The 26,463-nt window shown below is 37.5% G+C and overlaps 1 protein-coding gene across 1 annotated transcript in view; it reads left to right on the top strand.

The window, feature by feature from the left end:
- The window catches only part of PCDH15 (protocadherin related 15), an 812,634-nt gene that overhangs the window by 714,179 nt on the left and 71,992 nt on the right, over positions 1 to 26,463 (top strand). Inside the window, exon 25 of the mRNA XM_026651074.1 lies at positions 845 to 972. Within this exon, the coding sequence (XP_026506859.1) occupies positions 845 to 972 (128 nt within the window). The remainder of the gene's footprint in view (positions 1 to 844; positions 973 to 26,463) is intronic.

Raw genomic sequence — 26,463 nt, 5'->3', positions numbered from 1 at the left:
GCTATGAGCAGGCAGAATTTCTTATGTAGAAAATGCTCCTGCCAGCACTGTTGCACATACTCCTTGTGCTGGTTTGCTGGCCCGACATCAGAATTCAGTAATAAGTGTTTAATTAGTTACTAATAATTAAAAATTTTAAAAGAAAGTTGTGTGCAAATTAGAAAAACAGTTGATGATATTTATAATGAAGTCTTGACAACTAGTGTACATAATATATTTTTGCTAAACCTCAAGAAATGTGTTTATTATTCCTTTAACAAACAACTACTGTGTAATGTATATTTTAGTACTATTAAAGGGACAATGTGAATGGTTGATAAGGGAGCAAATTTTAGCTCCAAGCTTCCAAGAGTATATCGTAAGTAGGGTGACCAGACAGCAAGTGTGAAAAATCGGGACGGGGTGGGGGTAATAAGAGCCTATATAAGAAAAAGCCCCAAATATCGGGACTGTCCCTATAAAATCAGGACATCTGGTCACCCTAATCATAAGTAGTGATAAAATACTGATTTTTAAAATAATGCAAAATACCATAACTGTATCTTTTTTAAAATGTATGTAATGGCCCTGATTTATGTCCAAACTGTGCTTCTCTTACTCCCTATTTTCAGTGTTAATTTAGTTCTGAGTAAGAGGAGGATCTGGCCATTAAAAATTTACCTTTTAACATGCAAGAATAACGTAAAACCTAACTGTGCAATTATCTTACCTAGGGGTTTTTGTTTGTTTTTACAATTTTATCAATGTATTTGTTTCAGTTGATCTATTCTTTAATGGTAGAGCATGAGCCATTCAAAATGTATTCTCAAAAGACCCCATGTATTTCTTCTTCTTTTTTTAAAAGGTAACACAGCCAAGGTGTTTATTGAAGTGCAGGATGAAAATGACCATGCTCCTGTCTTTACCAAAAAACTCTACATTGGAGGAGTGTCTGAAGATGCTAAAATGTTTTCTTCTGTGATGAAAGTTAAGGTGGGAGTCAAGCTATTTAAGTACAGTTCACAGGCTAAGGAAAAGTATTTACTCACTGGATTAAATTTCCACAGGAGGTTACAGTAGATGCATCTGCAAACTATTTGAGCTCCTGCTACATTAACAAAAATTCACACTTGACTTGTGCACATAAGCAAGTAAAATAGGTTCAGAATGGCTAATTATCTGTCTAAAACCCTGTTCATGCATACAGATTTGGAGTTTTGCAAGTATGTTGGCCCCATAATCCAGTATTTTCCTGAAGCAAAACTCCCTTTGAGGTCAATAGAGTTTTGCCTAAATAAGGATACAGGATTAGTTTCTTTGTTTAGCTTTGGATATTTTTATTTAAAGATTTGTAGCATTATTTTTTGGCATATGTCAATATGTGGCCATTTCCAACATGCTTTAATAGCAGTTTCTGCCTAAAAGGCTTCCGAAGTATTCTTCTGTAGCACGTTAATGCTTTGGTAATGAAATAACAGTCAGCCTCTGTTTCAGTTCAGGAAAGCAATTTTACATCTGTTTGCTGTATGTCATAAATTTGGCTGTGGTTAAAACAAATTGTATAGGGTAAATATTTTTTAAAATGCATTCTATTTAGGAGAAAAATAACATTTTACTTAATAAATTAGCTTTAAACAAAGAATGTTAAAACTGGAAGTGTCTAGTTCCTATAAAATACTGTATGGCCATAATCTTTAGTGTTCTACAAGACTCTGTTTACCCAGGCCTGTTGAAGTTAGCTTTTCTCCCCCTCTTTTCCTTCTGCATTTTGTATCACTTTAAACTGTTGTGGAAAAGCCTGAAAGTTGCTGATTCTAGTTTATTCACAAAAGGTCACAGAAGCTTGACCTTCCAGGATATTTCCCTTATCTTAACCTAGTGATTTGTTTGGAACACCAGAAATCTAATAGAGAATGACAGAAGCTTATTAAAGCTGTCCATTATTTACCTCAGGTTAGTGTCCTTCATCAAGTTAGCTCAGAGATATTAAAAAAAATACTGGAAGGCAGGTAAGCACTGAATATTAGGAAGGGTCCCTTGGTCTTACCTTGCCTACTGGTACATAATATTATTGCTTGTTTTATTTATTTTTCCCCTTTTGATCTCATTCAGATCCTCAGCCCCCAGGAGGCTGTTTCAGTGGCACACAGCAACCTTAAATCTGTTCTAAGAGCGTAGCTGGGAGTTTTCCTAAATGGTGTAGGGGAATCCTTCCACTGCATCCAGCTGACACAACCTGCTCTATGCCACCCTTTCCTACCTTCCCTCCATCATAGGGGATGTGCTGGGGGCCATAGTGGGTGTGGACAAATTGTGCTTCCCTCCAGTGATACCCAGTTACTATAACAGCTTTTAGCAGGCCATTGCAGGCTGCAATAAATTAGCCCTGAGGACAAACTTGCACCTGGTTGTCCCCAAATTAAGCTAGCACAAAAATGACTTCTAGCCGCTTTTGTCATCTCCCTCCCCCCTCCCCCCCGGTGTGATGTTCTGGCACAGCTGAGGATGCAGATAATTAGGCATTTTTAAATGTTTGGTGGTACAGAGACTGGTTTAGAACATGTGGGATATGTCTAAGAATAGGATCAGATACAGTGATTGTAATGGAATGATAAACTATAGTATACTATTCAGCCATTAGTTGGTGAAGCATGTAACATTCCTTATTTAAGCTAACCTCAGCCATGCAGGGAGAATATTAAAGTCTTATACTGAATACATTTGGTGTGTGTCTTGCTCAGAAGGAAGCCCTGTAGCCAGTCCATATCTGGTACAGGAGTATAACAGTGATTGCTGTTAAACCAGTGCTTGCATATGCAAAGTATGTAGTTAGATATAATTGGATGTCTGTATATCTGATTCATCTGATATATTCACTTTGGACTTATAAATTAAAGGTTTGGCATACTAAAAAATGTAGACATGGAAAATTGTGTTAAATATTTGAACTACAGAAAAGCTTATGATACCATTCTGCACAAGAGATAAGTAAGTTACTTGAGGAGATAAAGAAGTCTTAGCTATCAAACCCATAAAGATTTAAGAGTATTTGTGAGTGGAAGCATACGAAACTTAAGGAAGAACTAAACTTGTATTATGAATTAGGTCAGTCAAAATTTTCTGCACAGTGGAGTCTTTCTCCTATCTCTTGAAAGATGCTCCTGGTTTTCTATCATTGAATTCCAGGCACAAACACCAACAATCATCAGTAAGGTGGGTCAGAAATACATGAAATAGGGACAAACTTGCAAGGGAGGTATTTGCCTTCACCCATGGCAAGGTACGTGAGATAATATTTTTTATGGGACCAACTTCTGTTGGTGAAACAGGGAAGCTTTCAAGCTACCTTAGTTCTTTGTAGCTCAAAAGCTTGTCTCTTTCAGATCCTCAACAGAAGTTGGTCCCATAAAAAATATGATCTCAACCACCTTGTCTCTCTAATATTCTGTGACCAGCAAGGCTACAACAACACTTCACCCATGGCAATCAGTTGATATGATCTGAAGGAAAGTAGTGGAAATCCAAGCAAAGCAAGAAATATGTACACTTTAATGGCTGTATCCTTCTCCCATCAAAGTCAGTGGTAAAGCTCCTTTTGAATTCAATAAGAGCAGACCCATAGGGAAATGGAAACTCCACACTACTTTACAAGGTATAAGAGAGTGAAAGTTGTTAGTTGAAAATAAAAAATACAACCCATTACATTAAGGTTTCTTTATTTAAAATGAAACAGAAAAATAAACGGGCATGTTTGGTGTAGTAAAGCAAACCCACAAATTGGATCAGTATGACTTATTGTTGGATTTAACCAGTAAGTGCCAATTTTCTGAAAACCACTACTAATTAACTCATTTCACTCTGTCTTCACTTGTATCTATTTAGACAAAAAGGAATTCCTTTTTTTTCGTTAAATACAATACAAAAATAAGGCATTACTAAGTACTAATAAAATGAATTAGATAATACCATGTCTAATCTCAGTAGATATTACATGCAGAATCATTGTGAGTAGAATTTAATGAATGTTTCTTCCAATTTCAATTTTAAGAACCTTAGAAAAGTAACCATATAGCTTGTGTTATAGAGATTATTTGAATTTCAGTTCCACTGAGAAACTACTTTAAGATTTTTAACACCTTTTCTTGCATTATTTGTTTATTAATTATCATTAAATTTCTTAAATTAGAGTGGCTGTGAAAAGAAACTGATAACAAATATTCAAGTATGCTTTTTCTCAAAATATTCCCATTCTTTCCCTTGCTGATAACAGCTTTTAGGGATCTTAAAATATGTTTTTCGTATATCAGAGAAATTTTTATAAATAAAAGATATGAAGATCTTCAGTACTGAAATGAAAGTTACAGAGCACAAACAGCCCACAGCCCAGGAGTGCCTAATTCTGAAATGAGAATAATCTTATCTGTCAGTCCAGTTCAGATCTGCCATTACAAATCAGTATTTACAGCAGCTACACACATATCGGGGTTCACTATTGCCACTGTTGCCCTCCCCCTTCCACTCCATCCCACCACCTTAGAGTATAAGATAGCAATGGTAGAGCTGGCCCAGAACTCTACCATTTCTGGTTCAGGAGAAATTTCAGTATTTTGATATTTGGTTTCATTTTGAAATGGAATGAAACCAAATATTTTGTAATTTCTTATGAACCGGAAATCCAAGACACTTTTCATTTCAGAAACACTAACACATGGTGTTTCCAAAATGCTACATAGTCCCCAGGACCGGCAGCAGCTGACTAAAATTGATATTCTTGTAATTAGTAGTGGTAAAACTGACAAGAATGTCAATTTTACTCAGCTGCTGCTGGTTCTCTGAGGATCTGCAACTCTGGAGCAGCCTAGCCCTGGGAGCCCCAATGGCTTCCAGGCTCACAGCTCCATGGCAGGGAGACTGGAAATCCTGAGAGCCCAGCCCTCACTTAAATCAAGGTTTTCAGGGCTTCCAGCCTCCTTTGTGCAGACCCAGCAGCACAGAACCTGAAAACCCTAGTTAAAGCCAGGTACCTCAGGACTTTCTGGACTGACAGGCTCCTAGGTTCATTGCATGTAGCCTGGAAACCCTGACAATCTTGGCATGGTGGGGCTGGCCAGAGCCTGGAACTCTCTGGGTCCCCAGCCCTAGAATAATACGCAAGGTGGGGCTCCTCCAGAGCTGTGGACCTGGAAGACCAATCTGTCCAGCAGCCTGCTAGGTGAACTGGCAGAGAACCAGGCAGGTTTCTGTCTTGGTCAAAAGTTGTCCAAATCTGAACTCTTTTTAAAGAGACATTTCAGGTTTGACAAACTGGCATTTTCCAGCTAAATAAAGTTTTTTTTCTGAAAACTTCTGACCAACTCTACTCAATGGTAAATATTTATTAAATGCATATAAATGGTTGGAAAATGTTGATTTTCGGTGGCTTCTTTTTGTATATAACATTGCCCTCGGGAGGCCAATGAGTTTATTTTTAATTTAAATATTATTTTTTGTCCTCAAAGAAAATAATGATCGGTTGGCTGGTGATCAGTTATCTTTTTATGCTAAACTGCAGAAAATCAGAAATTATAGAGGCACTGCAGTGACTCTTTTAGTTAATAATGTGACACACTTTTTATTATCCCAATTTGACCCTCTTTTCTAGCTTCCACTTTTCTGCCTGCTCTTTTAAATGCTGTGGTCTCTAGCCAGAGTATAACTTTTGATGTGTGTGTGGGAGAATGGTGTGGGGGGGGGGGGGGGAGGATTGAGGTGAATCAGATAAATTTTCTGTGATATGGACTTTGAAGAATGAGATGTAATTTATTTCACTTTTTGAAAAGTTTTTAACCTTTTTCCCTCTTTTGTGTGGCCGTGTCTGATAGCTTGATCTAGAAACTTCCATTTCATTTTATTCTGTATTACCAGCTGAAATCTGACACACACAACTTCTGTGAGAAGGTGGTGTACACATTTTCCAGTTACTCATTGCAGATTTTTGCACCTCTGAAAACTTCACCCAGTCCTGCTAGAAAATGAAAATTTCACCCAGGGTTTAGTGGAATTTAGAATCTGTATATATGATTGTGTCATCAATGTCTATACACTTGGTCAGACTTCTTTAAAAAAAATTTATATCACATTTACACTCCCATGATAGAAGGAGACATTTCAGATGTTCATTAAAAGTCTCAGTGAAGTCTAAATGGGGGTGGGGGAGAGCAAATGTTTGATCTGACAGGCCGGGGAAAAGCAACCCCTGGATTCTGAGAGGAGGAGGGGAAGATGGAGGTAGGCTTAGCTGCTCGGGGAACTTCTCCCCCAGCCCTTCTCTGGAGGATGGGAGGAGGAAGGAGAAGAGAGGCAGAGGGGGAGCAGAGAATTCACTACCCTACTCTACTGTCACTGGGTAGGCTGTGTATGTGCATTGCCCTTCCTGTATGTAAAGCCATCCTGATGCAGTTGTGGTCCTGCCCTATAATGGAGTTATAGTTTCAACTGCATTTCCAAGATGCTGTAGGTCGGACGATCATCAGATTTTGGAGTCAGGAAGGAATTTTTCCTTCAGAGCAGGATTGACAAAGGGATCCGGTGTGTTTTTGCACCTTGTTTGCTGCATGCCAGATTCTAGTTTTAAGTAAATAATGCTTAAGTGCCATTTAAAAGTTGTAAGTGAGTTTGTAATTTAGTTGCAATTTGTTGCTGGCATCCAGTGCAGATGAGAGCCTCAGAGAGACCAGCTCCCAGAGGTAAATATGAGACCAGAGAGAGAACTGGTAGACCCTATTAGCTTGGAGTAAGGAGGGAGAGACTGAACTCTTCTCATGCTCAGGTACCTATCATGTGCATCCTCATTTCCCCCTCGTGGGGGGAGGGTAAGAGGATTCAGAGGCAGCCTGAATTGTAGGGGGTTGACTGAAGAGGGTCAGTCCTGAATATTGGTTATTTGGCCTGAAGTAAGGATGGCTGGAAAACAAGAATTTCATTTTGGGGAAAAATTTAGGTTTCAACATTTGATCCCATTCTCATGCAGAACAAAGCCAAGACCTTTTCCACCAAACAATGAGAGAGTCAGATTACCCCAGAAATACCCAATTGCTAAGTGGTTAGTGCACTCACCTAGGATGTGGGAGATCCAGATTCTAGACCCTGTTCTGCCTTATTCAGTATGCCCTAACCAGCTCTGTCTCTCTCTCAGTCCCTTCTGTTACAGCTGTTCCACTTTGAAGATGTAGTTAAATATTCATTGAGAGAGAGAGACTGACTCTCTGGCCTAGTGGTCAATACCATGGGATGTGGAAGACCCAGCCTCAAGTCCTGCTCCAATCAGGCAGAATATCCCCTCCTTTAGAAGATTTCTCAAGTCCAGACAGGAATTGCTGCTCAAAACCAAAAGAGACCCACCCCAGAATTACTTAATAGGTCAGTGCTTAGGGCCCGTAGCCTGGCATGTGGAAGAGCCCAGTTTCAAGACTGTAATCTGAATTGACTAGGGACTTGAACCTACATCTCCCACATCAGAGGTGAGTGCCATAGCCACTGGGCTGTTGGCTATTCTGAGGTGACCTCTCCCTCCTCCTCACTGAGAAATTTAATGGAAACCAATACAGTTCTATAACCATTTTGGTTTTGACAAATCTGCATTTTCTGACCAAAAACAAAACAGAAAGTTCCCAACCAGCTCTAGCATGAAGATCCTTTACCACTGCACTGGACCCAAATAAATGACTGTTACTTTTTGGGGGTGGGGAAGGACATAGCACTCCTACCCTAAAAGTAAAATGTTAATAAAGATGCAGCCTTCCACTTAAAATGCATCCCTATGTCTGTGTCTCATTTTCCTTTTTGTCCTGATCATTAGCTTTAGGAAACACAGGAAATGCCAGACTAGATCAGACCAGCAGTGTGTCTAGTCCAGTATCTTGCCTCCAAGAGTGACTTCTAGCAATTGCTTCAGGGGTAGCAGGTAGTTTGGAGACAGGTTATACCATGAAGAAATTTCTTCCTATCCCCAATAGTTAGAAGTTGGCTTATGCCCTGAAATTTAAAGGCTTATGTTCTTGGCGTGTGTGGTGATTGTTTTTGTTTTTAATATATTTATTATAACTTTGAACTGTCTTGTTATCCATATACATGTCTGATTCTTTTAAAAATCATGGCAAGTTATTGGCCACTATGATACCTTGTGGCAATGAGTTCCACATTCTAATTGTGTTGTATACCATTTGTTTTGTATATTTTTATCATGACACCTTTTATTCTTCACCTCTCTGAGGTATACTGCCCTTATTTTTTTCCAATAGCACTTGTCATCAATCTTTATTTCTGCTGTATCCTTAAAATGGGGAGATCAAAACTGAGCATAGTATTCTAAATGAGGTCATACCATTGATTACTATAATGACAATTACTGTTCTTTATTATACTGCCCCTGTAAAGTCAATTGACAATGGTTTTGGCTGCTGTAAAAGGGTTAGGATGTTTGGGGAAGCAAAAGTTCTATAAAGGAGAGAGAAAATAAAGGCAGAAAATGACATTTGTATTAAAAGCAATGAAAGGTGTAAGTTCTCCCCTGCTAAGTTTCAGGAAAAGAGTGTTTTTCCAATGGCATAATGAAAAGAATAGTACCATTGTTCTGACATATAGAACCAATAATAAGTCAATGTTTGCCAGTTTCCCTTTACACAGAACTGATGAAGAAAACTGATGTATGTTCGCGTATGAATTAAGTTTGACTAAAGTTTACCAGGTTACAGAGATTTCTCTCCTATGTTGCAATGGTGAAATTTTTCAGCAAATACAGAAGCAGAATATGCAGGGTTGTTGGTCTTTTTTTAAAAAAGTATATATAATTCAGTTGTACTTCATAAACATGGCAGAAGGAAGATAAGACCATGCCTATGCATTACATTTTAATAGAACAAGTAGTAATTACATCAGCTCTTGTTGAAATTTAAATATGGTATCACAAATGCATTTATTGAATTGTGTATATATAATTCTCAAGAAGAAGGGGCCTTAAATGTTCACTATCCTTCTGTATGTTCTTCTTGTAATTTCTTAAATGATACTTGCTCAAAAATAGTGGGAAACTATATTCTATTAAGTGGTATGAGTGTTGAATCTGTAGCTGAAATACATTCTTAAAATAAAAGTATTCGTAACAGTTCATCTTGAACTAGACTGTGAAAGGATTGAAGGATTAGCAGTGGGCATTGTTTGTCTGAGTCCAAGATTTCAAAACTTCAGTAGGAAAAAAATAATCTACAATAAACTTCCTCCTGAAAGTACTCATTAAAGTGTAGTATTCCATAAAGCTCCACATAACACAGGATAAATAGTATCTGGGTAATTTTGATACGAACAAACCTTTCTTTTGTCTCAAAACCTCAAATTTTCACTGCAAAACCAATAGTAATAATAGAAGAGGTATAGTGGAAAATTGGCTAAGTTGTATTCCCCCCCCCCCCTTCTGAGTGCCATTTTAACCTGAACTGCTTCATTCTGGATTATGAAGTTATGTATTCCAATACTTATTATGTAGCTGTGTCAAGACCGCTAGATGGAATTCAGTCACACGCACATAAAAACTTTTTGTTGAGATGTAATGCTGAGAACTAAATGAATATATGATATTTTTAATAAATGTATCAGCTAGGCATCTATTTATCAGTCAATGTGCAGCATGTACTTCCTATTAATGTTAATGGGAGTTATATGTGTGCCCTTAAATTTGAGAATAGAAAGAACAGAATGTTTCAAAGTGAAACTTGTATATTAAATAAACCCATTCAAAATTTAGCAACCTGCTGCATCAATTTGTAACCAGGCCAATTTATTCTTTCTGTGCTACAGGATAACAGTAAATGTTTACATTTGGGAAATAGTACCAGAAAAACAATAATTACAGCTAAAATATGCTGTAAGCTTTTATGTGCACAAAATATACTGTTTAAATAGACAGTTTGAGAAGTGGCATAGTCTTTAATATCACAAATATTCATATATAGTTGAAAAAGTGTTTTAAAGTTCAAATGTAAAACTCTTTAAATTACAGATTGTCATTGAGGCTTCTAAATTTCACATTTTGTATAATTTTACATCTTGTTGGACAAAGACATGACTAAGTATAAAAGTAAGGTTTTAGATATATTTTAGTGTATCCCTGAGGTGTACATCGCTAATGTTAGCTCTAATGGCTGTAGAAAAAGAATTCATTTCAGAGCACAATCATAGCAAGTTTGAAAGATATAAAAAAATACTTGTCATTTTATTGTAGCAGGGAAAATACTAACACTTTAAAGAGAGGAGTTACTTGACTTTTATTCAAGATACTTTTTTATGCTGAGAGAGATTCTGAATCATTGCTCAAGTATGGACATTCCTTCTTAACGTTATTCCCATCAGTTTCCCGGCACTAAAACAGCAGGTTATTGACAGTGATAAATACTGACTAAAATCTAAGAACAACCAATTAAAAAACAGGTTGTATTAAAAACATTTTGACACTGAAGTTTTTTCTATGAAAAATGCAAGGTGGGAAAGTTTTATTTTTAATAAATTGAGAACTCCTATTGAGCATATTTACAACAATATCTCTACATAAATGGTAGCCTGGGTGCTTCATGGGAACATATTTTAGTCAAGAGAAATGATAAATCCAGTTACTTTGAAATGGCTGCTGCTAAACTAGGCAAGCTATTCTTCAAACTTGAGGAAAGTTACAGTTTTGTTTCAGTGTCAGTCTAAAAATCTGTGCTATGTTAATAACATGTAAAAATATGAATAGTCTTTCATAAGAGGAAGCAGTTTTCCCAATCTGCAAAAGGCTGCAAGTTCAGCACATATTCTTTAACGTGTTGTTGTCCTTTATTGACCCGAGTGGCTAGTCAAAGTTGGGCATCCTGCTCCAGCTGGGAGAAGAAACTGAAAGTGAAATCTGTTCTTTTCTTTGATGCAATCTTATTTACAACAAATGTACAAGATCGTGTTGTTGCAAATGCAGAAGGAACCAGAAACAAAAGAATAATTACTTACCTAACAGCCCCAAGCATCTTTAGCCAACACCAGACCAAAAAGTGCTCTCTCTAGCTTTTTTCCCCCAGGATCATACACTGCTCATAGACTGCTGCTTGGGTTTCCTGCTTTGCCTCTGGCTCTCTGTTTCTGTGTCTGCACCCTATCTTGTCTTTTTCACACAGAGACAAACACACCCATCTGGTCAGAAAAATACTCAGTGGAACCCTTTGCCCACATGATGCTAGTTTCTGGGCAAACTCTATTATGCTTTGTTTTAGGTGTGTCCCCTGCTGACAGCCATTTCAGGCCCTGTGCTGGTCTGCTTCTTGTGACAGCCCTCCGGACAAGTCACATAAAGTCCTACTCCTGAGAGTATAAGCTCCTCTCCATCCAAGCTTCTTCCCTGGCTCACTGAAGAGCTTCTTAGCACTTTCTGTCACCCCGCTGTTTCTGCTGCAGGAGAGTTTTCTCAGTTTCCTTGCAGGGTAATGTTCCTGCTCTGTGAATTCCACAGTGATAGAGTCTGGGCTCCAGCCCAAGCCTGGAAGTCTATACAGCAATGAAACAGCCCCACAGCCCAAGCCTTGCGAGCTGAGTTAGCTGGCATGAGCCAGCTGTGGTTTCTTCTTTGCTGTGTAGACGTACTCTTAGTATCTCCTCATACAGAAGCCTTTCCATGCCCTTGATAGTCTTTGTTGCCCTTCTCTGAAACTCTTCCAGTTCCACTATATCCTTTTTGAGATTGGGTGACCAGAACTGGACACAGTATTCAAGGTGTAGGTGCACTATGGATTTAAATAGTGATATGATATGATATTTTCTGTCTTATCTATCCGTTTCCTAATATTTCCTAACATTTGGTTAGCCTTTTGTAACCCTGCTGCATGTTGAGCTGACGTTTTCAGAGAGCTAGCCACAGTGACTCCACCATCTTTCTTTCTACTCACTTAGCATTCAGAAAGGTTGCAGATGTAGTTGCCTTCAATAGGATTGTACAATTGTAACTGTAGCTGGCTTCATGGAACTTGGAGGAAGTAGCATATGTTGCAAGAGAGAAGTGTTAGAAGAAGGCACTAGGAAGAAGTGTTAGAAGAAGGCACTCTGTGTCTGCTCATGGTTTGATTGCAAGCTGCAGTTGCAGCATCCCTGTAAGTAGTTTATTTTAAAAAAAGAGAGTGTGTTTAGGGAGTTCTCTCGTGTTATTACCCAGCACATTGTACATAAAACAGTAATTGAGAGGGTAATACATTCTGCATATTCAGTGGCCCATACAAGCTTTCTATAGATGAATAGAAAAAAAGTGTAGTCTCATAAGTGTCACTATCCAGGTCTTACAAGACTAATAAAATAAAATATCTAGTAAAAATGATTTTTATGCTTGGAGTAAGCACATTATAGTAAGAAACAATGAATACACGGGGAGCAGACCTGCTGAGTAAGAAAGTGCCATTTTTACTTCGTCAGTTTTTAAGTAGAATTGCACTTTAAGGACTGAGAAAATTAAGGGCAGCAAAAAAACAAAATGAGATCATGCTAGCCAAAAATTTAAAGGAAATACAACAGGCTTTTACAAGTGTATCAGGAGAAAACAAGTACTAGAGAAAAAGTAGTCATTAATAAATAAAGACAAGGAAATGAAATGAGCAATGACTCAAATATAGACAATATACTACCCCACCAACACAGTAGAACTCCCTTTTTTTGGAGTGGAGAAGAGGGCTTCTACTACCCCAGCATAAGATTTTTTTTTAATGTGGAGGCCCACCATCCCACCCAATCAGAGATCTGTAATGATGGCTTTGCAAGTGCCCCCAGGTGTTGTAGAATCCACTATCTTCCACAACCCTATGCTTGGTGGGATGATGTCAGCTGCCTGCCCCTCCCACCCCACTGTAAAGAGTCCTACATTAGGGTTGCAGAGAGAGGTCCTACCACTGTTGGATTTCACATTAGCTGGGGTCTCTTCCTCCTCAGGTCCCTTGTTCCCTCGTTTGGTGTACATTGGTGTACAGCCCAAGAAGAGAGGGTACCTCAACCCTTCTGCAACTCCAGAGGATTCTTTTGGTGGGTAGCCCTGTAGCCACTCCAACAGAGAGTATATGATGAGAGGCCAGCATCAATTGATTTATTTGAGGGGCTTAAGAGCACCTGTCCAGCATTAATTCATTGGGAATGGGAGAAGAGAACAGGCACAAGTTGTTTTATTTGGGGGGGGGGCGTGTAGGGATATAAAAGAAGGTACTAACAGTGATTCCCCCAAGTGACAGTGACCCCCTCATAATTTGTCCCCCACACTTTAAAATCCAACAGTTTCACCAAGTACAAAAATCTCTTGGGTCTTCTGTTAAAACTTGTAAGCTACTGTCTGTAGAAACCATTGATTATATCTATCCTGTGAAAGATACTTTATTACTATGTAAAACTTACAAACAAGTTAATTGACTTTGTTCTTGAAGTAATTGATACAATGTAAACAAACACTATAAGCTGTTAAGTGACTTTCACTTCATTCAACGGCTCCTAGGACAGACCCCCCACCCTCTGTGATTAAAGGGCCGGGAGTCTCAAATGAATTAGCACACACCCCGAAAGTGGTGGAGACAGTAAATTAAAATATGGTTAAGATATGGAATGTATGCTGATGAATGCTTGATATACATGAATGGTTAGGGAGGTGCCAGCCTAGAAAGGGAGTATCCATCAGCCGAAGAATGTGTCAAGTGGATGACCAGAAAACCCCCGGAGGGTAAACTGGGATCCACCCCATCACCTGGAAGGATGAGAAACACAAACTTTGGACGGTGTGGAGCAACCAGGAATGTGCCACTTTGGTCAGGAATGTGCCATCTGCTGATTGAGTCAGCAACAGCAGGATGAAACAGCTCCCATAGACTAACATAGGAATTAATTCCTATAAGAATGGACTCTAAAGACTGATGACTTTGAGTCTCTGGTTCTGCTGTCAACCTCCAGGAGCATCAGGTGCACCTGACACAGACTCGGCTCCATCCTCATGACCAAGATACCTGGCCAGTAACTTGGCATGAGCAACTTCTAGGCTGGTAACTATAACACCTATACAGAACTTGAATGAATGAATCTCTCTCTCTCTCTCTCTCTCTCTCTCTCTCTCTCTCTCTCTCTATATATATATATATATATGTGTGTGTGTGTGTGTGTGTGCGTATAAGAAATAAGTAGTCAAACAACGTTGTTTACTTTTATCTTTTGCTTTATCAGTATATTTACAATAAATGTGGCATCTTTGCCTTATCCCTCTTAATAAGATCCTGCTGGTTTTTAGTCTATTGGTATAACAGGCGCAGAGGAGAACAACAGGGTTGGCATTAATTGAAAGGTCTGAGTTCAGCCAGTGGTGGACAGAGGTCTGTAGGCCTAAGAGACTGGATATAGCTTGGGAGAGGGCATGGCTCAGTGCACCACTCTTACAGCTTAGCAAGTAGGCTTCCTCCTAGAGATAGCAGGTGTTCAGTAAATTTTCAAGTCCTGTGAAATAATAACGGGTTGAAATTAGGAAAGAGAAAATATAGACTGAATGAACAACCATCTCTGGCTTCTATGAACCTATTATATGGAATTGTTGTCAGGTCCTTGAGCCTCCTTTTTATCATTATTATTATTTTGTTTTTCCACTTACATGAGAACGCTACCCATGCTAAAGATAAAATCAGTGTTAGTTTAATTCACATATCATAAGTTATAAGGGTAACCCAGAGCCATATTCAGCCTTGGGGTAAGTAGATGTAATTCCATTGACTTCAGTGCAGTTGCAGCAAAGCTGAATTCTGCATGTATCAGAAAAATATGAAGGTGTCAACTTGGACAACTGCACACCATTTAATGACAGCTATTATTAATGAAGACTCACATAAATCTGTATAAATGATAAGCATCCACACTTTGGCTTTGTGTGCCCTTCAATTTTTTTTATTATTCATCCTTAATTTTGATAATTGTGATTGACTATAACGTAACAGATTAAAACTGATGAGTAGGAATAGACATAGTCATGCTATGATTCACTAACTTGAAGTTAAAGGATAGTTTCATTGTAGATAGCTGGTCTTTGCTAGCTTAGTTATCCTGAAAGAAAGAAATATTCTTATTTTAACAAACGTATATTACAAATTTTGGGTATGGTGTCACAGTGATTTACTGCTCTTTAGCCTTTTATCTTTGGAGATCTGTGTTGAGATTTAGACCTAAGATACAAGTGAAAAATGAAATTGTGGTCTCGTTCCACTATCATTTATCCATATCTCAATTAGGGATAAGTGAACTGCCTTGGAAAAAATAAAGAACCGTCTTGTAGGAAGTATGGTAAGAGACCACCCTGGCTTAACCAGATTTTCAATGGTCTGAAACTCCAAAAAGAGTCCTACAAAAAATGCCAACTAGGTCAAATTGCAAAGGATTAATATAAACAAATAATGCAAGTATGTAGAGACAAAATTAGAAAGGCTAAGGCACAAAACAAGATTAAACTAACTAGAGACATAAAAGGTAACAAGAAAACATATTACAAATATATTAGAAGCAAGAGAAAGACCCAAGGACAGGGTAGGCCTGTTATTCAATGGGGGTGGGGGCAATAATAGAAAATGTGGAAATGGCAGAAGTGCTAAATGAGTTTTTTTTGTTTTTTGTTTTATTTATTTATTTATTTTTTTCCCCCCACCAAAAATGTTAGTAGGGATTGGACATCTAAGATAGTGAATGCCAGTGAAAATGATGTAGGATCAGAGGCTAAAATAGGGAAAGAACAAGTTAAAAATTACTTAGACAAGTTAGATGTCTTCAAGTCACCAGAACCTGATGAAATACATCTTACAATAATCAAGGAGCTGACTGAAGAGGTATCTGAGCCATGAGTGATTACCTTTGAAAAGTCATGGAAGTCAGGAGAGATTCCAGAGGACTGGAAAAGGGCAAATTTAGTACCAATCTATAAAAAAGGAAATAAGGACAAGTGGGAATTACAGGCCAGTCATCTTAATTTCAGTAACCAGAAAGATAATGGAGCAAATAATTAAGCAATCAATTTGCAAAAACCCAGAAGATAATAAAAACAACAAGGAATCCGGTAGCACCTTAAAGACTAACAGATTTATTTGGGCATAAGCTTTCCTGGGTAAAAAACCTCACTTCTTCAGATGCATGGAGTGAAAGTTACAGATGCAGGCATTATATAATGACACATGAAGAGAAGGGAGTACCTCACAAGTGGAGAACCAGTGTTGACAGGGCCAATTTGATCAGGGTGGATGTAGTCCACTCCCAATAACAGATGAGGAGGTGTTAATTCCAGGAGAGGCAAAGCTGCTTTTGTAATGAGCCAGCCACTCCCAGTCCATATTCAAGCCCAAATTAATGGTGTTAAATTTTAGTTCTTGCTGTTTCTCTTTGAAGGCTGTTTCTGAAGTTTTTTTGTTCAAGAATAGTTACTTTTAAATCTGTTATAGAATGTCCAGGGAGGTTGAAGTGTTCTCCTACTGGCTTTTGTATGTTACCATTCCTGATGTCCGATTTGTGTCCATTTATTCTTTTACGTAGGGACTGTCCGGTTTAGACAATGTACATGGCAGAGGGGCATTGCGGGCACATGATGGCATATATAACATTAGTAGACGTGCAGGTGAATGACCATCAGAGGACCCAACCACATCAGCCACACCATCAAGGGCTCATTCACCTGCACGTCTACCAATGTTATATATGCCATCATGTGCCAGCAATGCACACATACAAAATGGGAAATAACTGCCTCAGAAGGAGTACCGCAGAAAGGGATCTGAGGGTCATAGTCGTTCACAAACTAAATACGAGTGAACAATATAATACTATTGCATAAAAAAGCAAATATCATTCTGGGATGCATCAGCAAGAGTGCTGTAAGCAAGACACAAGAAGTAATTCTGCCGCTCTACTCCGCACTGATTAGGACTCAAATGGAGTATTGTGTCCAGTTCTGGGCACAACATTTCAGGAAGGATGTAGAGGAATAGGAGAAAAACAAAAATGATTAAAGGTCTAGAAAACATGACTAATGAGGGAAGATTGAAAAAATGGGTTTGTTTAGTCTGGAGAAGAGAAGCCTGTGTTGGGAGATAAGTTTTCAAGTACATAAAAGTTGTTACAAGGAGAAGGGAGAAAAAATGTTCTCCTTAACCTCTGAGGATAGGACAAAAAGCAATGGGCTTAAATTGCAGCAAGGGAAGTTTAGGTTGGACATTAGGAAAAACTTCCTATCTGTCAGTGTGGTTAAATACTGGAATAAATTGCCTCGGGAGATTGTGGAATCGCCATCATTGGAGATTTTGAAGTGTAGGTTGGACAAACACGTCAGGGATGGTCTAGATATTACTTAGTCCTGCCATGAGTGCAGGGACTAGATGACCTCTTGCGATCCCTTCCAGTCCTACAATTCTATGATTCTATCTTTCTCTTTTTCTTTTAATCCACACCAAATCAAAACTGTTTCTGTGATTTGCAAACAGTTTGGTTATATTCCCTGTGCTCTTCACAACATATATACTTCTTTGTGCTGTGTTTGAATCTATCCTGCTATGAGGCTCCTAAACTCAGCAATAAATTCCTGAGCAAAGCTTCAGAGCACAGGACCTTGCAGAGAGGCTTGCTTCATCCTACCACTTTCAGCTGTGTCTGCTAGTGAGTATAGTTATGGGGAAAGAAAATATTCACAAATTGATTGGAATTGTCTAGAAATGATGATGCTTTTTATATTGAAATTGGTTCCTGCTGACAAATCATACTTTCTGAGGAAATTTTTTGGCATGTACAGTTCTTCACACAATCTTTTTACATATTACATATTGATATTTATTTGTTTTTAATACTGTACCTAAATTAGCTACATGCATACAATAGAAGATACCGGTGATAAAATGGCTAATATTAGCTGCGAAATGTTGATTTTAAAATGGCTTCTACTGAGCTAACTTTTGGGTTCTAAAATAGATTTTCATTTTTTTTTTTTACCATCCTGATAGAGATAAAATATGGCTTTATTTTAGCTTTGTGAATTACATCAAGCCTTAACAATCAAGGGAGCAATAATTCTGAAATGTTAAAAATCTGTGTCTATTTAGGTATTTCCAACTTTTTAAAAAGAAAATATATTCATAGTATGTCAGAATAACATTAGCTTTAATTACCAAGGGATATTTAAATCAGAGGGTAGAGTTAATGTTTAGGTGGAAGTGTGAAATGTTGCAGCAGTCCTACTGTCACTCTGGCTCCTCTTAGATCTCAACCTGCCCTTGACTAGTATTCCCCTCTAGCCTCGACTTCTAAGTAGTTGTTTGCTGGGTCCCTTTCACTGAATTTGTATGTCACAGTTACATATCTGTCATTATGCAATACTGTCAAAATGTAAGAAAGGTATCTTGGACTTATTTGTGCTGAGTGTATTGCATGTGCTGAAGTATGCCGTTTATTTAAAACCAGGCAGACAAGCTTTTTTAGCCCTGTGCTCAGGTAACACCAGTCCAGTCAGTAAGTACAATTTTCAGTACAATTAGTGTCACTTTAACAGTACTGAACAATTTTGTTATTGTAGTCATTAATTTTTAGTCCATGGCTTATCCATATTGTATTTAGGGAACTTTATAGCAAATATGCCACTCCTAAGTGTTTATAAACTGAACTCCAGTTGCTCTGGTCTGTTACAAGTTCAAGAAAAAAAGAACTTATTTTGTGGCTTGAATAAAAATTCTAATACTTCTTATGAAATTACAATTCATGTCCTTTGCTCACTCATGTCTTACTAATAATTATGAGTTATGGAGCCTAACTTGCTAGAAAGAGAGATGGTACCCATTGAAGACCATCAGATGCCCTCTGTATATTATTCTTAAATTCATCTGTTGTTAAATGTAATGAAGTTTTTTGGAGTAAAAAATAAAATAAAAGCTGTCATGCAGACACATTAAAAAGGTGGGGGGAGAGGGAGAAAAATCTAGACTTGAGAATACATTAGCAGTGGACCCACATTTAAATGGGAGAGAAGGACAATAAAACTGATTGGTAGTGGAAAATGTGCCATTCAATAGAAGCCCATTTACAGCAGATAAAGCAATATCCTATTGCAGATTTTTTAGAAAGATGATTATAAGCAGATGAAAGGACAATAAAAGACCACTCTTTAAAATTCTTCCACCTTTTCTCAGGAAATGGAAACAAAAAGAGGATCTTAAATATGTGTTAGCATATTAAAAGCCATTGTTAAGACAGTTAATTTTAATTACTAGTCCAGTGATCAGCTGATATAAAACATGGAGACCTTTGCTACCGCCATACCAATCATTCAACATGTATAAGGTTGGTATAAGGTCAATGCTCCATGGAAGGAGAGACAAAAGGTCCAAAAAGCAGGCTTCAGAAGGTTCTGTAACTTGTTGCCTCTATTTAAAATATCTTAACTGAGATTTTTCTCCCATATACGAATTAACAAGTAGCATTAATATCAAAATTGGCCCTATTATAAACTGAGATCACAACATCTGAAGAAAAGTGGCTAAAATAAAATGTTGATTTTACTACTAATATAGTCAACCTTTGGTTCCTTTTAAATCTATATAGTATCAATTTCAACAAGTAGGCATGCGTATAGACAGGGAAAGATCTATAAAGCCACTTTGAGTAACATAGGGTATGTGTACATTGCAGCTGGGAGCGTGCTTCCCAGCTCAGGTAGAAAGACGTGCTAGCTCTGCTCCAAGTAGCGCACTAAGAATATCCGTGTAATCAGGAGTCAGAACCACTCTGATACCTACTCAGGTGGATAGCCTAAGCCACTGCCTATGCTACCTATTGGCAACACTGTAAAAATATTTTTAGTGTGCTAGCTTGAGCAGAGCTAATGTGCATTGGGCTGCCTGGGCTGGGAGGCACAGATCCCAGCTGTAGTGTAGATAGACGCTAGACTTTAGTCCCTACATTTTAAAGTTTGTGTATGTGTTGATGATACCAAGTGAGAAACTGCAGAACCGTGTGATAAATTCAATTTCACCTGCACATATGGCCAAGGCTACTTCTAATTTTCCAAATCTGCAAACAGCTTCACACAGCCACACATTTTTGATAAATCAGCCGTCACAAAATCATTTCCTCCCTTTTCCAAAATGTTTCCCAAAGTGTATTAATACTCTATTATCCATTAGAAAGGGCTTTAAAGAATTTTTTCAATCAGCACTAAATCACAAAAGAATTCTCCAAAGATAAACCTGAGGGAGGTTACATAAGGCTGGCTAGACCACTTGTGGATTCCCTGATGCAAAATAATCCCCACCTACCTTCTCAGGGCAGTTTTCCATCACATTTGTGCCACCTGAGTAGCACAAAGAGGCAGGAGCAAGAGTTAAGGATCTGGAATGGTGGAGGGGAGACTTTGAATTTTCTAGGAGAGAACTTCTACTAGATGCTGATGTCTCTTAATTTTGGAATCAAAATAACGAATAAAATTAAACCACTTCCTCAAAAAATAAATGCAATCTATTAAGTTGCCCCCTCCAGAAATTTTGTCAATTGGGGAGCCATGGTGGTGAAACAACTGAAGTGGATAATGGTTGCTATTAGGAGGAAGCCCTGGCTATTTGGGCTTCCCTTTCATTCTGGAAACATTGCACCTGGGACTGCAGTGGTGAGACAGCTGGAACCGCAGTCTGGGTAATTGCTTGTATTACTATTCTAATTGTTTTTGTTACGTTTGTGCCCAGAATAAAATTTTAAGGGCTAAAACAGAACAGGTCGCTGCTTGGAATTATAGAAACCCCTGCCTTCTTTCATTGTGTCCCTTTTATGCAATTCTGTGTCTTCAGGAATTCGAACAGTCATAGATGTTCATTCTCTGCTGTCATTCCCATGGTCAAATGTTATCTCATGCTTTTTGTTATGACTGTGTGAATGAAAAATAAACATGTACTAATCACAGCTATTAATCTATGCATTTTGCATTCTGAGATTTGTTTTGAATTTCATATTAGATTATTGTAGTTATTTTGCATATCAATTGGGTTTTTCATACACCTTTTACTTTTCACCTCATTATTAGAACCTGACTTCATTCTACACAATACACTCAAACTATTTTATAAAGAATAAGTGACACACATTACCTTTGGAGGATTAAAGGAGGAAATTGACTTTTCACTGTAATGGTGTCTTATTGGCACATTTTCTCAAACATTTTGCTTTCCCAATTCTAATCTCTCTGATTTTAAAATATGACTTATTTTTCCTAAGTATTTTCTTTACTTTGATAATTTAATGTCTGAAGTGATGGGGAAGTGAAAAGTTTAAATATGTACTTCAGGTTGCTCTTTTCATGTCACTACAGCTATGTGCCAGTAGGTGGTAAGATACCACAGTGATGGGCATAGTATAAGAACCTGAATAGAACAGACAGGTGAACATTTCTTAAAGCCTTTGTTCATTAATCATTATCTGAGAAGGCTAAAAGTATAAGGTTAACTTTAGAACTGTTAAATAATTTTAGCGGACTGTGATAAAACTATGGCTAAAATTATTCCAATTATTTTCTTTTCTCCATCCATTTGACTGACTTAGGCATCAAGTGCAAAGAAAGGAAGAAAGAGAGAAAATAATCCATCTGTTAAAACAATTAATAAACTTAGACTATTCACCCGTTGTCTAGACCCAATTATTTAATAGTTCACTTTTATCTTAATACTTTCCCTCAAACTCTCTATTCCGAAGAAGTGTTTTTTAAAATAGAAACTGTTTAATTGATAAATATTCCCCTAGATCTAAACCTCTAGAACCTCTGGTTTTTAAAGAATTGATTACATCCACCATATGGTGGAACACAAAAGGCTACAGTCATTGATTCTGGCTTTTACCCTTTTGAGGTGCTTGTAAAAGTTTTCTTTTCCTTTCCAGAGGATTTAATTGGCTACAGTTTGAGGCCTGATGCCACTAATCCATACTCATATGAGTATGCTTGTTTTCATGAGCAATCTTATTGATTACATTGGGATTACTCATGTGAATCAGACTAGATGATCACACTGATCCCTTTTGGCTTTATAATCTACAAATTAAGGAATAAACTTCAAATTATTCATTGTGACCATTTAATCAAATGAACTTTGCCCTTTTTCTTTTTTTTAATGAACTTTGTGCAAATAAATCACAATTTTTATTCATTTGTTTGTTATTGAGAATTGTTCAGCAAATAGTTTGTGCAAATAATTTGACACTATAGTTTGGTCATGAATTGGTCACTATTTGTTATTTACTACTTGTGCTGTGTGTTGGTCACTTAAGTCACATTCATATTGTTTCTGGTCCTTGATTTGACCACTAAACCTTTATGAACTTTATGAAAAAAAATCTTTGTTTTATGTAGGCAGATTATCAACAAACATTCTTGTTTGACAAATCCATTCTATAAATAATAGAGCTTTTCAAAATGGCTGTGAAAACTCTTCCAGTGTCTTTTCTCTAACAAATACGTTTGTTTTGGTTTCTGCTACTCTTGTGTCTAAGACTTTGCTTGCCCAAGTGCATTCAAGTAAGCAAATAAAATTCCGGCTAATTATATGGGCAGGTTTTGTGCTGAATTCACCAGAATTTATAAGGCCTATTTGTGTGGGTAAGAATTTGGAAGTTTGGGCCATAAAGGTGAAAACATGTTTCCAGAAAAGGTAGTTTGCCAGACTAAATATCAGTGAATTAATATCTCTGGAAGTGGCTGATCTACATTTGTTATTAATGACTCTATCATGAAGCCAACAGAACAGTTTGATGATGATAGACCTAATGGAGTCTGTAATGCATTTGTATCTCCTCTAATTAACCTTATTCTTACATTGTGGCTGACAGAATTCCCATTTCAAACCATTTCTATTTTTTGTGTGTGCACTTAATGTTAACTAACATTCCTTTGCTACCGTTTGATTATTTTTGAGTAAGGCATGAAGAAGTAAAGCATCATACATTAATTCCAGTAAAATCACCATGTCCTTTTATAATATCATAATTTTACTCACAGTTCAGGTATTTCCCTACGAATTAATCAAATTGATATTCTTATCGAAAAGTAATTGTTTTATGAGATAGCTTTTTGTGTGACGAGGCGCGGGGGGCTGGGGGTTATTTTTTTACTTACATTCCTTGCAAAGATTAGATTGATGTTAACTATCACGTAATGTGGCCATCTAAATCCATCAGTAAATTCATGTCTAAAGCCATGTGTGTAAGTGTGCAGTAAGAGTAGTGCATGCATATAGAAAACTGGCATTTTTTTTATTTTTCTCCAAATTAAATCTCATTTTGTTATTTTCTGCCCATATTTTATTTGTTTTAGCCCCTTTTGTATGCTTTCTCTTTCCTACAACTGAAAATGATAACCTGACCATGATATTGATGGAAGAGTGGTCATTGAGCCTGCATCACAGATGCTTTGAAAAATGTTTTCCTTTAGAAATTTAGTTTTATCTTTTCCATTTATACTTTTGTATATAGAAGAGGACATACATCTTAGTATAAGTGACTCTATCATGACTCTATCTATCTATTTTGCCAGTCAGTCTTTTATTAGTTAAAATGCCATTTAAAAGTGACAAAATAATCTCTAGGGAGAAAAGAACGTGTTAAGCAGAGGTAGTGTGGAAATCCACTTTGAAAAGTATTAGCCATGACAGCAGTGCACATGCACCTCTGCTATGACATTTGGAGTCTGACAGGAAGCTGCTTGATGTACTAAGAATAATACTATGGTAATTTCAAACTCAAAGATAATTTCTTTCTAGGAACATATCTCTAGATAATATGTCAGTGCTCTAAAACTTTTACTAAAGAATATATATTTTTTCTCTTCTGTAGTTCTTTGTTTATTAATTATATTTTATTTAAAATGTTGGTGTGTAGAGTATACTAATAATTCATGTTAACCATTTCAAACTTGGGTATCTAAAGTAAGATTTCTAACCCAGTATTTTGACACCTGAACTAAAGTCCAGGCCAGATTTTAAAGGTGCTGAGCACCTGTATTTTCCATTGACTTCAGTGGAAGCTCAGATAGATTTGCAAAGATACAGATCTGCAATATTTCCACTAGACTTTGATCATTTTCTTTTAATACAGAACATCTGTAAGAACAATGTAACAAACAAAGCCAGATTAATGTGGCCTTCATGAAAGGTGCTGTTTTGACATCTCTAAAGCTTGAATGCCTCTACAGAGAACAGCCACAGCTTGGGTAGTATCAGCACTGCAGGCATCCCCACACCATTCTGTTAATGTACCTCTAACCTGACCTGGAGGAGAGTGATAGAGAGCTCAATCTACAGCAAAATCCTTGACCTTTTTACTGAAACTACCAGTAGGGATGACAGTTATGTTGGTGGCTTGTTTGTGATGGTCACTAGAGACTTCACTGAAACCATTAATTCATAAGCTACTAAACCAGCCATCAGATGGTAACAACTTTTGTCACTACTGACGTGAGCTAGATTCAAACTAGCAACCTAGATTTGGAAACCCATTATTAGTCCCATTTGTATTCCAGATTCCCTAGCAAGGTCACCCTTAATCATGAGTCAAAATATGCTAAAGGGGCTCATAAAATGAATGAACTCCTTTTCTTTTCTTTTTTCTTTCTTTTCTTTTGTTTTCTTTTCTTTTCTTGTTTAGTGGCATTAAGCAGGTGGCATATTCAAATGTTGCTGGCACATAAAATATCATTTTTTGCCTGCAATATCATTTGGTGCCTGCAGGAATATACGGCTTGGTGAGTATTTGCAATTCTAAAAGCTAGCCCACAGCTGCTAGCCCACTGCTTTTGAAGCACCAGCATTTATGCTTTGTGTTTTAGTTTTATATTGCAGTCAGTTTGTTCTAACCTTTGGTTTATTCCTTATTTTGTCCATTTTTGGGGGTCTTTTCTCTTTGCCACTATGTTTCATTATACTGTCACCTACCTCCAGTGTTACTTTTCCAATGGACTGCTTTTTTACCCTAGAGTCTCAGAATTCTCTGACTGCCTCCTATTATGCCACTCTCCATATGCAGCATTCTATCCATACATCTCCCAGTCTTCTGTGGACTCTTGGGCTTGCTTTGGGAGCAGCTACAGTGTAAGGTTCAGACACACAGAGAGCCAGAAAGCAACATGTGCAAAAACATATTGTAACTTGCTATATCTATAGAAACACCACCAGAAGAATCTATGTTAATTAGTCCAATCCCATATACTTCTCTCCTCTTGCATCCTTGTGCATCTTCTCTCCTCCTATCTTGACTCTGCTATTGATCAACTGTGAGACCCAGACATTTCCAGACTTTATCTTACATCTGTCCTCCCCATCAGTTTTCCTAGAAATGCTATCACTATTGTAACAATTTATAATCAAAAAATTCAGGAAGTGCAATTTTGTTTGTGTTTTTAAGAAAAATGTCAGGACCTGATTTGTGTTATGTCAACAGCAGCATAGTCATACTTTGCATCCTGCTGAGTTTGCCGTACTGGGCTTTAGAGTAGGGTGTGGGATTTTGAATGTAGGAACAGACAAAACTACAGCTTACCATTCCCTCTTGGAAGATAAAGTAACCTTTTGGAAACCCAATGTTGGTTCTGTTTTCATGTCTAGCAGCCAATGAAATGTCAGGTATTTTAATTTTGCTAGTGATTTGCTGTATGTTGGAACTAGCAATATTTATTTATTATCATTCTGAATTCTTATTTGTTGTTTCAAGAGAGAATTGCCAAAGAAGTTATGAAATGTAACATTAATGACAAAGTGTTAAATACTCTTAATATCGAGGCCTAAAGTACATAACAATATTTGACTATCATAAAAATGTGACTAGTTTATAAAAAGAGAAAACATGGCTCAAGCTAACCCCGGGTAGGAACTCCATTCACACAGATGGAGTAATGCCCAGTTACATCACGATTAAATTTAGCCCAATAATTCTAAGGACATAAATATTTATCAGTAATCATTCATAACAGAATTCAGGAGACATCAGCATATTTATTTCTGCTAGATAAGCAAAAGAAAGATATATTACCATAATATTAAGATTAACTTGAGCTCTTTCTCTTCTTTGACAGTCATATCACAACCCTTGAGACATCATATATCTCTCCCAATGAAGTGACAAAAATATTTACCTTCATGATAAATTACAGGAATAGCAAACATACCTACCTTGTGTTCAAAGGACTTTAGCATATTATGTGAATGACAGCTCACAGGCTCTCTCTAGTGATTCGGTAAAGTTGAACATGACCAGGGCCGGCTCCAGGCACCAGCTTACCAAGCAGGTGCTTGGGGCGGCCACTCCGGAGGGGGGGCGACACGTCCAGCTATTCGGCGGCAATTCGGCGGACGGTCCCTCACTCCCGCTCAGAGCGAAGGACCTCCCGCCGAATTGCCGTCACAGACCGCGATCGCGGCTTTTTTTTTTTTTTTTTTTTTT

The sequence above is a fragment of the Terrapene carolina genome, unplaced genomic scaffold (genome assembly GCF_002925995.2).
Source record: "Terrapene carolina triunguis isolate 2854851 unplaced genomic scaffold, T_m_triunguis-2.0 Scaffold95, whole genome shotgun sequence".
In the NCBI taxonomy this organism is placed as follows: Eukaryota; Metazoa; Chordata; order Testudines; family Emydidae; genus Terrapene; species Terrapene triunguis.
The sequence above is the reverse complement of the archived record's forward strand: the minus strand, read 5'-3'. Positions and strand labels throughout refer to the sequence as shown.